Source organism: Dipodomys ordii, unplaced genomic scaffold (genome assembly GCF_000151885.1).
Source record: "Dipodomys ordii isolate 6190 unplaced genomic scaffold, Dord_2.0 Scaffold129, whole genome shotgun sequence".
NCBI lineage: Eukaryota > Metazoa > Chordata > Mammalia > Rodentia > Heteromyidae > Dipodomys > Dipodomys ordii.
This window is the reverse complement of record NW_012267345.1, coordinates 913,195-926,536: the sequence shown is the minus strand read 5'-3', so window position 1 is coordinate 926,536 and position 13,342 is coordinate 913,195. Positions and strand designations below refer to the sequence as shown.

The 13,342-nt window shown below is 49.0% G+C and overlaps 2 protein-coding genes across 3 annotated transcripts in view; one reads left to right on the top strand and one right to left on the bottom strand.

Moving 5' to 3' along the window:
• The first annotated feature begins 1,210 nt into the window (after positions 1-1,210).
• Psma7 (proteasome (prosome, macropain) subunit, alpha type, 7) lies at positions 1,211-4,613 on the top strand. The gene is made up of 6 exons (XM_013030405.1): positions 1,211-1,367; positions 1,982-2,106; positions 2,799-2,921; positions 3,280-3,399; positions 3,765-3,827; positions 4,396-4,613. Exons 1-6 carry the CDS (start codon positions 1,355-1,357, stop codon positions 4,486-4,488), a joined length of 537 nt encoding a protein of 178 aa, XP_012885859.1. The 5' UTR covers positions 1,211-1,354; the 3' UTR covers positions 4,489-4,613.
• A 1,477-nt stretch (positions 4,614-6,090) lies between these two features.
• Lsm14b (LSM14B, SCD6 homolog B (S. cerevisiae)) overlaps positions 6,091-13,342 on the bottom strand; it is an 11,594-nt gene continuing 4,342 nt past the window's right edge. Inside the window, exons 4-9 of one of the 2 annotated variants that reach the window (XM_013030402.1) lie at positions 11,593-11,760; positions 11,297-11,374; positions 10,923-11,084; positions 9,903-10,053; positions 7,723-7,907; positions 6,091-7,228 (exon numbers count right to left, since the gene is read on the bottom strand). In XM_013030402.1, the coding sequence (XP_012885856.1) occupies positions 7,736-7,907; positions 9,903-10,053; positions 10,923-11,084; positions 11,297-11,374; positions 11,593-11,760 (731 nt within the window). In that variant the 3' untranslated portion in view covers positions 6,091-7,228; positions 7,723-7,735. The remainder of the gene's footprint in view (positions 7,229-7,722; positions 7,908-9,902; positions 10,054-10,922; positions 11,085-11,296; positions 11,375-11,592; positions 11,761-13,342) is intronic. The other variant, XM_013030403.1, reaches the window with a different exon arrangement.

Genomic DNA, 13,342 nt, shown 5'->3' with positions numbered 1-13,342 from the left:
TCTCGGAGCACTGCGGGGCCGTCCGCGCGTCCCGAGGGTGCCGAGGTGCGGGGCCCGCCACGCCGGGCTGTCTGGACGGTCGTTCCCGGTGTGTCTCGCCCTCGGTCGGGAGGCTTGAACTCAGGGCCTGGGCGCTGACCCTGAGCTTTTCCACACAAGGCTGGCGATCTCGCCCTCAGCCACAGGGCCACTTCCGGTTTTCTAGTGGCGGTCATCTCACGGACTGGAGTGCGATCCTCAGATCCCCGTTCCTGAGTAGCTAGGATTACAGGTTAAACTCAGGGGCTGCCCGTTGCTTTTCCTCCCCTTTGTGGTGTCAGCCTCGAGGGCGACTTTAAACAAGTCCACCGGGAGAACACTCAGGCCTTCCTTCTCCCGACAGTGCAGAGTGGGGCTGACAGCACGCCCTGGGATGCGCTTAGCATGCCGCAGATGCACAGCGCTCAGACTTCCCAGTCTTTCATGGGACATGGGACAGTTCGACACCGCATTGTTCATGCTTACCTGTTAGTGCAGCTCTGTAGTTCTCTCTTGTGATGTTCTCTTCCTTCTTTCTCTTTTTGCCAGTACTAGGGCTTGAACTCAAACGTCTTGGTGTTGTCCTTGAGCTTTTTTTGTTGTTGTTGTTGTTGAAGGCTAGTCACCCTCTACCACTTGAGCTACAGTTCCACTTTTGGTTTTTTAGTGGTTAATTGAAGAAGAATCTCGTGGACTTTTATCTCTCAGCCTCCTGAGTCAGTCACTAGATTACAGACACGAGCCACCTGTACCCAACCCCGAGTAAAGACTGAGTACCTGTGACATATCATGCACTAGCTCCACCAGAAATGGATCCATACCTTTGTGTGTTTGTGTGCGCGTATGTTGGTACTGGGGCTTGAACTCAGGGTCTAGGCTCTCTCCCTGACCTTCTTTTTGTTCAGGACTATCAAGAGTTCTACCACTTGAGCCACAGCTCCACTTCTAGCTTTTCTTTAGTGATAATTTAGTGGAGATGAGGATCTCACTTCCTGCCTGGGCTGGCTTTGTACCTCAACCCTTAGATCTCAGCCTCCTGAGTAGGATTACAGACATGTGACACTGGCCCTCAGCTCCATAGCCTTGTTTTTGAGGGTGTGTGGTATAACCAGGGGAGACAAGTGGAAAGGTGTGGGTGTGCACACCTTCGCACAGGGCTGGCGTCCTGTCCTGTGCCTGGTGGCACCGTACCACACTTACATGGCTTGTGGACTTATTGAAGGTTGGTGTTCGAGGACGGGACATTGTTGTGCTTGGTGTGGAAAAGAAATCTGTGGCTAAACTACAAGATGAACGAACAGTGCGAAAGATCTGTGCTTTGGATGACAACGTCTGCATGGCTTTTGCAGGTATGGGTCTGCAGTCTTGGTGAGCTGAACTTGAGACTAGATGGGCAGTTATGAGACAGTATAAATTAGATAAATTGTTTCAAAGAAATGTGTTTGGATGGGGGGGCGGGGGCTGATGGCTTCTCCACCTGCCTGGGTGAACAAATCCAGGCTGCTTCTGGCTGGGCTGCTGTAGAACAGTAACCTCCTCAGTGGTGTGCTCCACCCAAGCCTGTGCCTGGGGCATGGAGACCACAGGCAGCTCCTTGCCTTCCCCAGCTGTTGGGGGCGCCAGGTACAGGACAGCAGCCAACACATTACCACACTCACTCCCTTTTGCCCTTGGCAGATCCAATCCAGGACTTGGTTCACTTAGACCAAAGTAGGGAGAGGCTGGACTTACTCATGAAATTATCTAAGACTGGGTTCATGTGTTGGGGTTCTGAAAGTTTTACACATGGTATTCTCAGAGTAGTTTCTGGGGGCCATTTAGTTCCACTGCACCTCACTCAGTGGCCTCTGTCCTGTTTGAAGATGGGCCTGAGGATCAGCCAGAGGCCAAAGAATTACTTGTGTAATTCCTGTCCTTGGTTGGAGCTATGAGCAGCTCCAGCAGAAGCCTCTACTCACTGCAGGCCTCACCGCTGACGCAAGGATCGTCATCAACAGGGCTCGGGTGGAATGCCAGAGCCACCGGCTGACTGTGGAGGACCCCGTCACTGTGGAGTACATCACCCGCTACATCGCCAGTCTGAAGCAGGTGGGCATATGACCTCCTGCCCTCTCACCTGATGTGGAGTATGCATTGTCATATGGCTTATGGGCAGATGGGTAAACTAACTTGTAGTCTAGTTTATCCAGTTCAGTGGCACTGTTCTAATGTCATTCCTTTGTCTGGAGCAATCCTAGTTCTTTTTTCTGGAGGGAAATAGTGTTCATTTTGTCATCCTGAATGACCTTTTGCCAAGCAGGAGGTTAAGAACTACACTCTTCATGATATGCTCATCTTTAAAATGTGTGTGCTTGGGGCTGGGAAGGTGGCTCAGTGGTAGAGCGCTTGCCTTCCATGTATGAGGCCCTGGATTCGATTCCTCAGCACCACATAAGCAAAAAGAAAAAAGCTGGAAGTGGCGCTGTGGCTCAAGTGGTAGAGCGCTAGCCTTAAGCTGAAGGACAGTGCCCAGGCCCAGAGTTCAGGCCCCACGACTGGACCAAAAAAAAAAAGCAATGTGTGTGCTTGTCAAAATAATTTCCACTAGCCATAGCTAAGCTCCTTGGTGCTATTCCAGCCCCACGTGGATCCTGAAAGTGAAAGTGCAGAGAGGAGGGGTATTGGAAGCTATTTATAAACTTCATTCACTTGAATTGTGGTTTACTTGCTGGTGGCCTTAGTGGTTGAAATGTCACATAATTTCTTGTGGTTGACAGCACTGTCTTTATTTTTCCTTCCAGCGTTATACACAGAGCAACGGGCGCAGGCCATTTGGCATCTCTGCACTCATTGTGGGTTTTGATTTTGACGGTACCCCTAGACTCTATCAGACTGACCCCTCAGGCACATACCACGCCTGGAAGGTGAGTGTATGGCCAAGACCAGGAGATTCAGGTGTTTGGGCTGCTTGTGGAGGTGACTTGGGAAATGACAGTTTGTGTGTTCCATCACATTAACTGATGTAAGAGCAAAAAATTGGTTCAACGTTGCTGTTTGGAATATTAAAGGCATAAAGAAATAGAGGACACAGATATGTTTAAATCTCCTAAAGTGTCTCTTGTTGAAGCACCAAGTCCAAAAGAGCTCTCTGCAGTGGGCAGTGGGACATCTTTTCATCTGCTAGAGAAGGAACAGCAGCCTCAAGGAGGGCAGTGTCTGGCTAGCCCGCAGACACTGGCTCTGGGTTGTCTTGCCCAGTGAACATACCTGGGTCATTTTTAGGCCAATGCCATAGGCCGGGGTGCCAAGTCAGTGCGTGAGTTCCTGGAGAAGAACTACACTGATGAAGCCATTGAGACAGATGACCTGACCATCAAGCTGGTGATCAAGGCACTCCTAGAAGTAAGTGCGAGTGAAACCCTACAAGGTGGGCATGTTCTGGGGATTAAACAGGTAGAACGTGAACTCTTCCATCAAGCTGTGAAATCTGCTGCCCTGCTCACCACCCGGCCTTCCAGCAGCTTGCACTAATAAATCAAGGAACTACAACACCTGGGGTTACAGGCCGCTGAAGCCATAGGCCTCACTCACACAGACATGTCTGGGGTGGAGACTTTGGGTCCTGGATTAAAAAGTCTGTACAGGTCATTTCAAGAACAGCTTTGGTTGTAGACACTGAGGTTCAACCTCTAATACCAACAACCAAAAGAAGGAACTTGGATCTTGAGAGTGGAGTGAGTTTATCTAAAGCTGTTTTCCCTTTAAAGGTGGTCCAGTCAGGTGGGAAAAATATTGAACTTGCTGTCATGAGGCGAGATCAGCCCCTCAAGGTAATTACGCTTTTTATAAGGGGGTGGGCAGCACTGGGAGGAGACATTCCACAGAGGTCTAAACTCATACTGTCCTGAATTTGCACCCTAAATGTAATAAGAATCATGGGCATGGACCACAAAGTCTGGCTTTCGCTTTACTTACGGAATTTTCTCAGCTGTCAGTCCATAATCCACAGGGGGCCTTGGCAAAGACCCTTCCCTGGTGCCAAAACCATAGAATGGCCCTGTGACATGGTCTTCTGAAGGGGTAAGCTCCTTCCTTGTAAGGCTATCCTGTGATTTTAGCTCCCTGCAAATACCTGCAAAAATTCCTACTTTCCTTTCTGTGGACCGGTATGGAGCTTGCAGTGTTCACTTGGTGTCCCAAGGCTACCAGCTGCAGCATTGTTAACCAGCCTGGCTTGGTAACATTGCCTCCTTTCCTTGAAGTGTCTCCAAGGTGCTGAATTAGCAACTATGGTTGAAAACTCATTACCTGGCCGCCCTGCCCAAGTGCACAGTGCCTGCCCCTTGGGGGAGTATAGTGTTAACCATGAATGTGTTTTGGATTTTTTTTGGTGGACAGATTCTAAATCCTGAGGAAATTGAAAAATATGTTGCTGAAATTGAAAAAGAAAAAGAAGAAAATGAAAAGAAGAAACAGAAGAAAGCATCATGATAAGACATCCTCACTTGGGCAGCCTTTAAATTCAATCATGGATGATTCTCAGTGACAAGTGGGCATGTCCATCCATCTGCCCTTACTGAGTACCCAATAAACGTCCATATTTTTTAACTTTTTCATGTGAAGAGAACATGTATCTTGTAAGTATAATTATGGTAGCTTTTTGGGAATGATAATCCCCTCCCCGCCTCCTCTCACTTCTCGAATCTGAATGCTTGCTTTCCTTTTTGTCTCTGTACTAGACTCTTAAGTGACTGATGCCAGAGACTCCTGGCACCCAGTGGACTGGAGGCTCTTTGGGGCTTATCAATATAGTAACTACCTTTCATTCAAGTCCCCTAGTGACTGCAAAATGCAAGGGCAGAAGCACAAACAGCACTTGGTGTAAGACTTGACTCAGAATGCTGCTGCAGAGTCACTACTGTGCTCAAAACTAGTTTTGACCCAGACGTGGTATCACAAGCCTGTAACCTCTGCACTCTGGAGGCTGGGGCAATAGGACTGAGCTTGAGGCCTGCCTAGGCCACACAGAACCCTAAGTCAAAGAAAACTAGCTTTCTTTTTTAGGCATCTTGACAATTTTGTTTGTCATGGGGCTTGAACTCTGGGCCTGGGCGCCATCCCTGAGCTCTTCAGCTCAAGGTGAGTGTTCTACCCCTTGAGTCACAGCTCCACTTCTGATTTTCTGGTGGTGAATTGCGAGATTAGTATCCCAGACTTTCCTGCCTGGGCTGGCTTTGAACCTCAATCCTCAGATCTCAGCCTCCTGAGTAGGATTACAGACGTGAGCCACCAGGGCCTTTGTTCTCTCTGGTCAGAAAAAGTCCCTCTTAGGCTTAGTTCTGCAGTATGTTTTAGTCTCTCAGCCTTTTGGATTCTTGGGCTGCTCTTTGCATCTACCCTGCTACACGCCTCAGCTTAGTTTCCCCAGTCTTGGGCTTCCAAAATGTGTAATTATCAAAATGATTGTTAGCTTGAGCCAACAGTAGGTTAGTCACCAGTGGTTTCCAGAGTATATAAATAGTGTTGCAGCTGCCTATATTTACTTTACATACCAAGGAACCCTCCTTAGTATGCTCCCACCTGAACACGAACAAACACATACACACTCCTTCTCCCCCCCGCCCCCCCCCAACTAAGGGCTCTGTTCTGGAGCTGGATAGCCACAGGCTGATACTAGGGGAAATCAAGGCAAGAACTAGGACTTGTCTGTCTTCACCCATGCCAGTTGGGTGATACCTTTTTTTTTTTTGGTAGGTCATGGGGCTTGAACTTGGGACCTGGGCGCTATCCCTGAGCTTTTTTCCTCAAGGCTAGCACTCTACCACTTCTACTTCCAACTTTCTGGTGGTTCATTAATGGACTCTTTCCTGCCCAGGCTGGCTTTGGACCTCAATCCTCTGATCTCAGCCTCCTAAGAAGCTAGGATTATAGGTACTGGCCACCAGTGCCCCACTGGGTCACACCTTTCCAGAGCACCATCTAGAGCCCCCAACCCCCCCCCACACACACCATCACCACGGTCTTGCACATACACATTGTACCTGCCTCTGGGTAGGCCTTGGATATGATTTGGTAGTTTTGGACAGCAAAAGAGAAAGTTTGAAAGCTTTGCTTGTTTATTTATAGTTATAATTTACATTACTCCAACAGAGCAGCCCCAATGCTGTTTTCTAATTCTTAGCCATGAAGTCCTACAAAAATAAACCCAAGTTTTTACAGTAACTTAACACAGAACTAAAGCCTTTATAGCTATTTTGAAGGAGTTACCAAGGTGCTTATTTTCAACAAAATGCCCTGTCAGTCAAAAGGACGCATGCTTATGCTGAAGATCTGACCCATTTACTCATGCAACGAATTTATACTCCCACCCTCCCTCCACCCACCTTTAAAACAAACACACAAGAACTATTTACAATCAAGAGAAAATAAGGTCAGCTGACCTTGCAAAAAAGACTGGCTCATTTCCAAGAGGACAAGAACACTCAAGTGTTCAGCCAGAGCCTGGCAGGGATAGGACAGGAGGGCCACAGGGTGCTCACCCACGTGGCTTGTCCTGGGCTTCAACCCTACGCCTCCATGCCTGGGCAAACCAGGCTCCACACAACACTACATAGCTAACATTCAGGGGTCTTCTCATAACCAAGTCCACCCCCTTCTGCCAGCCCCAACCCTGACGTTACTGGTTCATTACACAACATGATCCATGGGACACCCCCTTTCCCTGCCCACCCGCCCCACATGCCCAGCTCACCCTGTGCTAGCCCTGCCTGTCTCCTGAGACCCCACTTTTGGCAATGGGGATGCCAGGCCAGCAGCACCAGGGGCCAGATGGGTTATAGAGATGCACTTGGCTACAAGTGCCAAGTGAGATTTGGTTCTGTTTTGAAAGTCAAAGCTGTTGTTTAAAAAAAAAAAAAAAAAAAGAAACAGTCACAAAGTGAGGATCACGCCTTCACTATAGAAACCTTTTGCAAATACCAAAACCATAAAATGAGGCTATACACAACCAAAAAGGAAATTAGGTCAAGACACCTCAGAGAGGTTACCCATGAATACTTCCCAAAAACACAAATGGCTCCAATCAGACCATGTCTAAGTGAAGTCCAAAACATAAGTAGCAGTGTGGGATTTTCCAACTGAGTAAACAACGGGACCCACTTCTCCATTAAGTGCATCATTTCCTTATGTCCTTAAATACACAGTGCCACTCCTGTGCCTCTTCAGCAGCAGCCTGCAAAGAGAGGAAAGGAAGCATATCTGCCGTACCTTTTGTTAAAGCAATAGCCCAGGATCACCAGCACTGCTGCCAGGAGGTAATGGGGAGCTCCCCCCTCCATCAAGCTGTGCCCCCCATTTCCCTCACACTAGGAACTGGAAGGCAGCTACTGGCAGGAGGCCCTGGCCCCTCCAGGTCTTCCCTGCACTGCAAAGGGACAATGCCCAGACCCAGGCTGTGCACAAGTCTCCTGGAACCTTTCTAATACCTGTGTGACTCAGAGCCAGAGTGAGCTGAACACTCTTCAAGAATGGTACTAAGCAGCAAGCACAGGTGCTCACCCCAACCCAAGAGACCCAGGTCAGAGCCTGGCTGGATGTTCCTAGAAGCCCCTGGGGTGATTCTGAAGAGCCAAGACTCTTCCGGTCTTGGCACCTCTCCAGCAACTATGCTCTAGGTACGCCAGGCCCAACACTTCCCGCCAAAGGGTCCAGTCAGTCACCACTCACTTAGGCTGTACCCTCACACCCTGCCAGTCCCAGCTCTGTGAGAAGCTGGGGTGCGCCGGGTTGTCCCACTGCCCCTGCCTCCTCGGAATCCACCTCGGGAACTGCGGCCACGAAGGAACCTCCCTGACACTCCAAAGGTCTCTGTGTTGAGCTTCCTCTCTTCAGCCCACGTTGTCCGCCTGGAACTAAATCAAAGAGGTGTATGAGTGGGCAGTATGAGGATGCAGTGGGCACTAACTCAAGTTTCTGAAACGGGATTCATCCTCTGCTCTGGGAAAGAATGAGCAGTTGCTAAGGGGTCTGAAGCCTACATGCAGGGGTGCAAGCCACATTTCAGATAGGCCTGTTTTTCCCTGTGTGGGCTACTTAAGATGCATCCATACCACCAGTGGCAAGGACAGGACTAATGGGGGGCAAAGGAAGCTTTACTAGGTGGCAGGGAAGATGGGTGCTAGGAAGCCCAGATCCCAAGCAGGCCTGAAACTGGAGCAGGACACAGCCCTTCCAGACTCAAGTTCTAGATGGAGGGCCACAGCCAGATAGAGCAAGGTCCACAAGGATATGCATCTGCTTTGGGGGAAGATGGCACCACAGCCCCTGCACTGTAGCTATCCAAACATGCTGCAGACATGATCCTGTATTCAGCTGTGTGCCCAACAACTCCACAGGATGCTCACAGGCAGCCCCTGCCCTGGTGCAGAGCTTTCTGTACTCAGGCTTCTTTGACTTCCGTCCTTCAACTGCCCAGGCTGATATAAGAGCACCATTCTTTCCACAATCAGCAATCTTGGCTTAAAAGATAGGTGATGATGCTGGGCGCCGGTGGCTCACGCCTGTCATCCTAGCTACGCAGGAGGTTGAGATCTGAGGATCGTGGTTCAAAGCCATCCCGGGCAGCAAAGTCTGTGAGACTTTTTTTTTTTTTTTTGGGTCCGGTCGTGGGCCTGTACTCTGGGCCTGGGCGCTGTCCCTCAGCTCTTCAGCTCAAGTCTAGCGGCTCTACCACTTGAGCCACAGCACCACTTCAGTTTTCTGGTAGTCCCTTGGAGATAGTGTCATGGACTTTCTTGCCCAGGTTGGCTTCAAACCGCAATCCTCAGATCTCAGCCCCCTGAGTAGCTAGGATTACAAGTGTGAGCCACTGGGCGCCCGGCTCACCCTACTCTTCAGACCCCTCTTGCCTAGTGATCCAGCCTCTACCTGCCCTCCAGCCCTACTCTACTTCCACCAAGACACCATACAACGTGTTAACTTCTCAATGGCTGTCCACTCGATCAGAACACAGGGAACCACCACTATCACCATGACTTAAAAAGTCCTACTCCAGCCCTCCCCACCTCCACTCAGCCCCACTTGCAGGCAGCCCACACAGCCACCCTACTTCTGGGTCTGCCTCAGCAGCCCTTCTCTGCTTATGTTCTTCCCTACGCATGCTCCCCTGCAGAGCAAAGCATGTGTTGGGTAGCTGGGCTTGTATAGGGTCAGCATGCCTGGTGGTACCCTGCAGGACATGGGGGTCTGGGCTTGCACACCACATCTGCTCTACAGACTGTATGTGGAATCCAAGGTGCTTACACAAAATATTGAAGAGAAACACAGGATGGTCACTGGCCACCAGCACTCCAGAAGAAATATGATCAGAATGCTCTACTAGGTACCTCAAGTGGCAAGGTTCTCAGGCCACACAAGCCAGCAGGATTGGCAGGAAAGCTGGGCAAGAGCACTGCATGGGAGGCCCGGCAGGGAGTGCAGGGACAGCGAGTCTTTGTTGGTGACTGCCGGAGGCTTCCCATGCTACATGCATCTCACAAGGCAGAACTCTTCTATTACACAAAAAGGTAGGATCCTAAAACACAGCCAGACACCAATGGCTCAGGCCTGTAATTCTGTCTACTCATGAGGCTGAAACCTGGAGGATCCTGTTTCAAAGCCAGCCCAGGCAGAAAAGTCAGTGAGACTCCCATGTCCAAATCACCAACGAAATGCAGAAGTGGAGGTGTGGTTCACCAGCAATGAGCAAGAAAGCAGAATGAAGTCCAAGCCCCCATACTGATACACACACACATACACACAAACACCCTCAAACATGAGAATAAGAGGTTCCAAGGCTGGTCTTCAAGCAAGAGCACTTTAGGCTCACAGAATAACTACCTTTCCTGTCAGACCAGTGAAACTCTCACCTGGTCTTGAGTTCTGAAGAGATGTTGTCAAAGAATGACTTGGACTTATCATAGTAACAGTTGGGTCCGAGAAGGTCCTCTTCTGCAGGAGTTTCATCACTCTGGGTCACCACAGTCGGATCCTTCTCTTCCCCCTTCTCAGCTTTGTTATCTACATGGAAACAGAGCACAAGGAGCAGAAGCAAACATCATAACCCATCCCCCAGGTGGCTTGCCTCCAGGGATCTATTCAGCAGTTGTGCTTGGTACCCAAGTGCCTCACACAGAGATCTTTATCCTCACTGGAGGCTGCAACAGTTGCACACACCCCAAATACCTCATCTCATTAGTTGCTCAGAGTTGATTATTCCAGTTTCCGGATGGGTCAGCACTTCAACTGGCTTCCCAGGAAAGGCTGCTCCAGTTATCTTTTTCTTTTGACAGCACTGGGGATTGAACTCAGGATCTCACACTTTCTAGATAGGTGTTCTATCACTTGAGCCATACCCTTAACTCTTTTTGCTTTTTTTTTTTTTCTTTTTGTTGGTCAAGGGGCTTGAACTCTGGGCCTGGGCACTGTCCCTGAGCTCCAGCTCAGGGCTAGTACTCTACTTCTTGAGTTATAGCATCACATCCAGTTTTTTGGTGGTTAATTGGATAAGTCTCGTGGACTTTTCTGCCTACGCTGACTTTGAACCGTGATCCTCAGATCTCAGCCTCCTGAGGAGCTAGGATTATAGGCGTGAGCCACCAGTGCCAGCCTGGCTCCTTTTAAAATAGGGGCTCCCACTTTTGCCCTGCCAAGCCTGGACCACAATCTTCTTATTTATACCTCTGGTCTACTTGGGATGACATCTGTATACCACCACAACCAGCCTATTATTTGAGATGGGGAGTCTAGCTTTTTGCCTTGGCTGGCCTTGAACTAAAATTCTGATCTCTACCTCTCTAGTAATTAGGATTACAGGTATGAGCACCCTCAGTCATTTTAACACATTGTGAAAGATAACTCTTGAGGGATAACTTTCATATGAATCAGACCTTTAAAATTAAGCTTCTTCTTAAATTCTTTATCAAGCTCCTCTCTGTTGAACTGGGCATTTGCACTCTCAAAATCAAAGTCTCCTTCAAACTTGATTGTGTTTTCCTTGACATTCGCTGGACGGTTTTGTCCTCTGGAGCGATTCCTTGTCCGCCGATGCCCTACGAAGAAGACAACCATGGCTGAGATAAGCTACCAACCTGATGCTTTAAGCCTAACTTTGAAAGCACCTTACAGGCTGTTTACAACAGACAACAAAGAGGGGGGACAGCACATTGAAGCAGCACCTTCACCCAGCATCCTAGAAAGGGAAGAAAGCAAAGCACTGTCTGCTACTTGTGGCGCCCAGAAATCAAGTGGTAACAGGTGTTACCTGACCGCCGCCTTTGAGGCCTTCGATTCTCGTCATTCACCTGACCTGGAGTGTGCACAGCTGCTGGCTGGACTATATCTAAGGTGCAAAGGGAAGAGGAGTAAGGAAAGCTCCTGCAGAAGCCAGAACTCAGCCACCAAAGCAGGGCACCAACATCACACAGGGTACCACTGGAGGGAGGCTGCCACATGGGCCTGCCCTGGGGAGTGGAGGGGAGTGTTAATACTTAAAAAAAAGTAACCCAGTGATCAGTGTGCCAGAGAAAACTGCAGGATTAAGAGTAAGTATTGAAATACCACTGGAGGTCTTGCTGCTTGGCTGCACCTGGCGCCCGCTGAGCTGCGTCCCTGAGGTGTTCTTGCTGGGTAACAGCTTTTTGGCATTCAGGTTATCAACAGAACCAGTCTGGACAGCCTGCTCCACCATAGGACTCTTGCCGACTGGGGTGGATGGAAAACCAGCTCCTGAATTGAAGGGAAGAAGGTTTAAAAACAGACAATAGAAGAAAGGCTTCCACATCTAACCACTTCTCTTCAGGCAGAGAGCACCTGCCTCATGCCCTCTAAGCACACCCTAAATCCAGGGCATGCTTCTCTAGACCAGCCCTTTCCTTTCCCTCCGAGCCAGTCCAGGCAGCAGATGGCCAGGTATCAGGGTGCACCAAGGCCAGTTTATCTTGGGAATCTCAACCCTGAGCTCCAAGCTAGGGGAATGCCAAGGAAGGGAAGAAACACAATGCCTACCAACAGGCACCTCCTCCCCAGAGGTTTACAAACGACTTTCCTCCAAAGAGGCTCAAGAGCTTGGAGATCAATTCAGAATCAGAGACTCTATCATTCTGGTCCGTGCTAGGAAAGAACCAGCGTAATCTGAGAGCTTCTAGGAAGTTGAGCGGCTAGACTTTGAAGTTAAATTCTAGAACAGTTTTATGAAAAATAGGACCAAGTGGTAAGAATTGACTGCAGTAAATAACCCTCAGCTTCTCGAGTAAATAAAGACTCCTCATAAAGCAAGTAGAGCTCCCAGGTGACCTTGATAAGGAGTTAAACCTACAGTACTGTGAGATACAACCCCAATGATTTGGCCAACACAGGGATGGACCTCTGCACCTGCGAGAGTACACAGGCCACCAGGCCTTCCACTGCCTCCCTGTCTCCCAGTTCCCAAGATCCATGGGAAATGTTGAGGGAATTTACTTAGGAAGTGGGTGGAAGTAGCTAGAGACAGGAAACAAAGTGAGTCGTAACCATGAGGCAACTAATACCAGCCCAATGCAAATAAATGATACACTTGTAGTGTTATCTTGTACACTAGACAGAAACTAGAGAAACTCCTTAGAATGAAAACAAGACAAGCACTGCCAGTGTAGTTATCCTTGAAGAGTTCTGATGGGAACTAACCTGGACCACCTTCTCAGACCTATCATATCCCTTGGCTTGACAAACAGACATGACTTCAAAGGAATGTACAGATCAAGAGTCTCGGGTGTGTTGTATGCATGCATGCAGGTGTGTGTCAGTACTGGGACTTAAACTCGGGCCTGGGAGCTGTCCCTGAGCTTTTCTGCTCAATGCTGAGATTCTACAACTTGAACCACAGTTCTATTTCCAACTTTTTGGTGGTTAGAGCTAAAGTCTCAGGAACTTTCCTGTCTGGGCTGGCTTTGAAATGTGATCCGCAGATTCAGCCTCCTGAGTAGTTAGGATTACAGCCATGAGCCCCTGGCACCTGGCTGGTTCATGTGCTTTTTATGAATCCAAACCAGTTAAAACAACCTTGCCCTATGACACATTTATGTAAATAGTCCTAAGAACAATGAATTTATTATTATATTCCTTTTTTTTTTTTTGGTGGTACTAGAAACTGAACTTGGGGCTGGGAAGGTGGCTCAGTGGTAGAGCGTTTGCCTTGCATGCATGAGGCCCTGGGTTCGATTCCTCAGCACGACATAAGCAAAAAGAAAAAAGCTGGAAGTGGCGCTGTGGCTCAAGTGGTAGAGTGCTCGCCTTGAGCTGAAGAGCTGAGGGACAGCACCCAGGCCCAGAG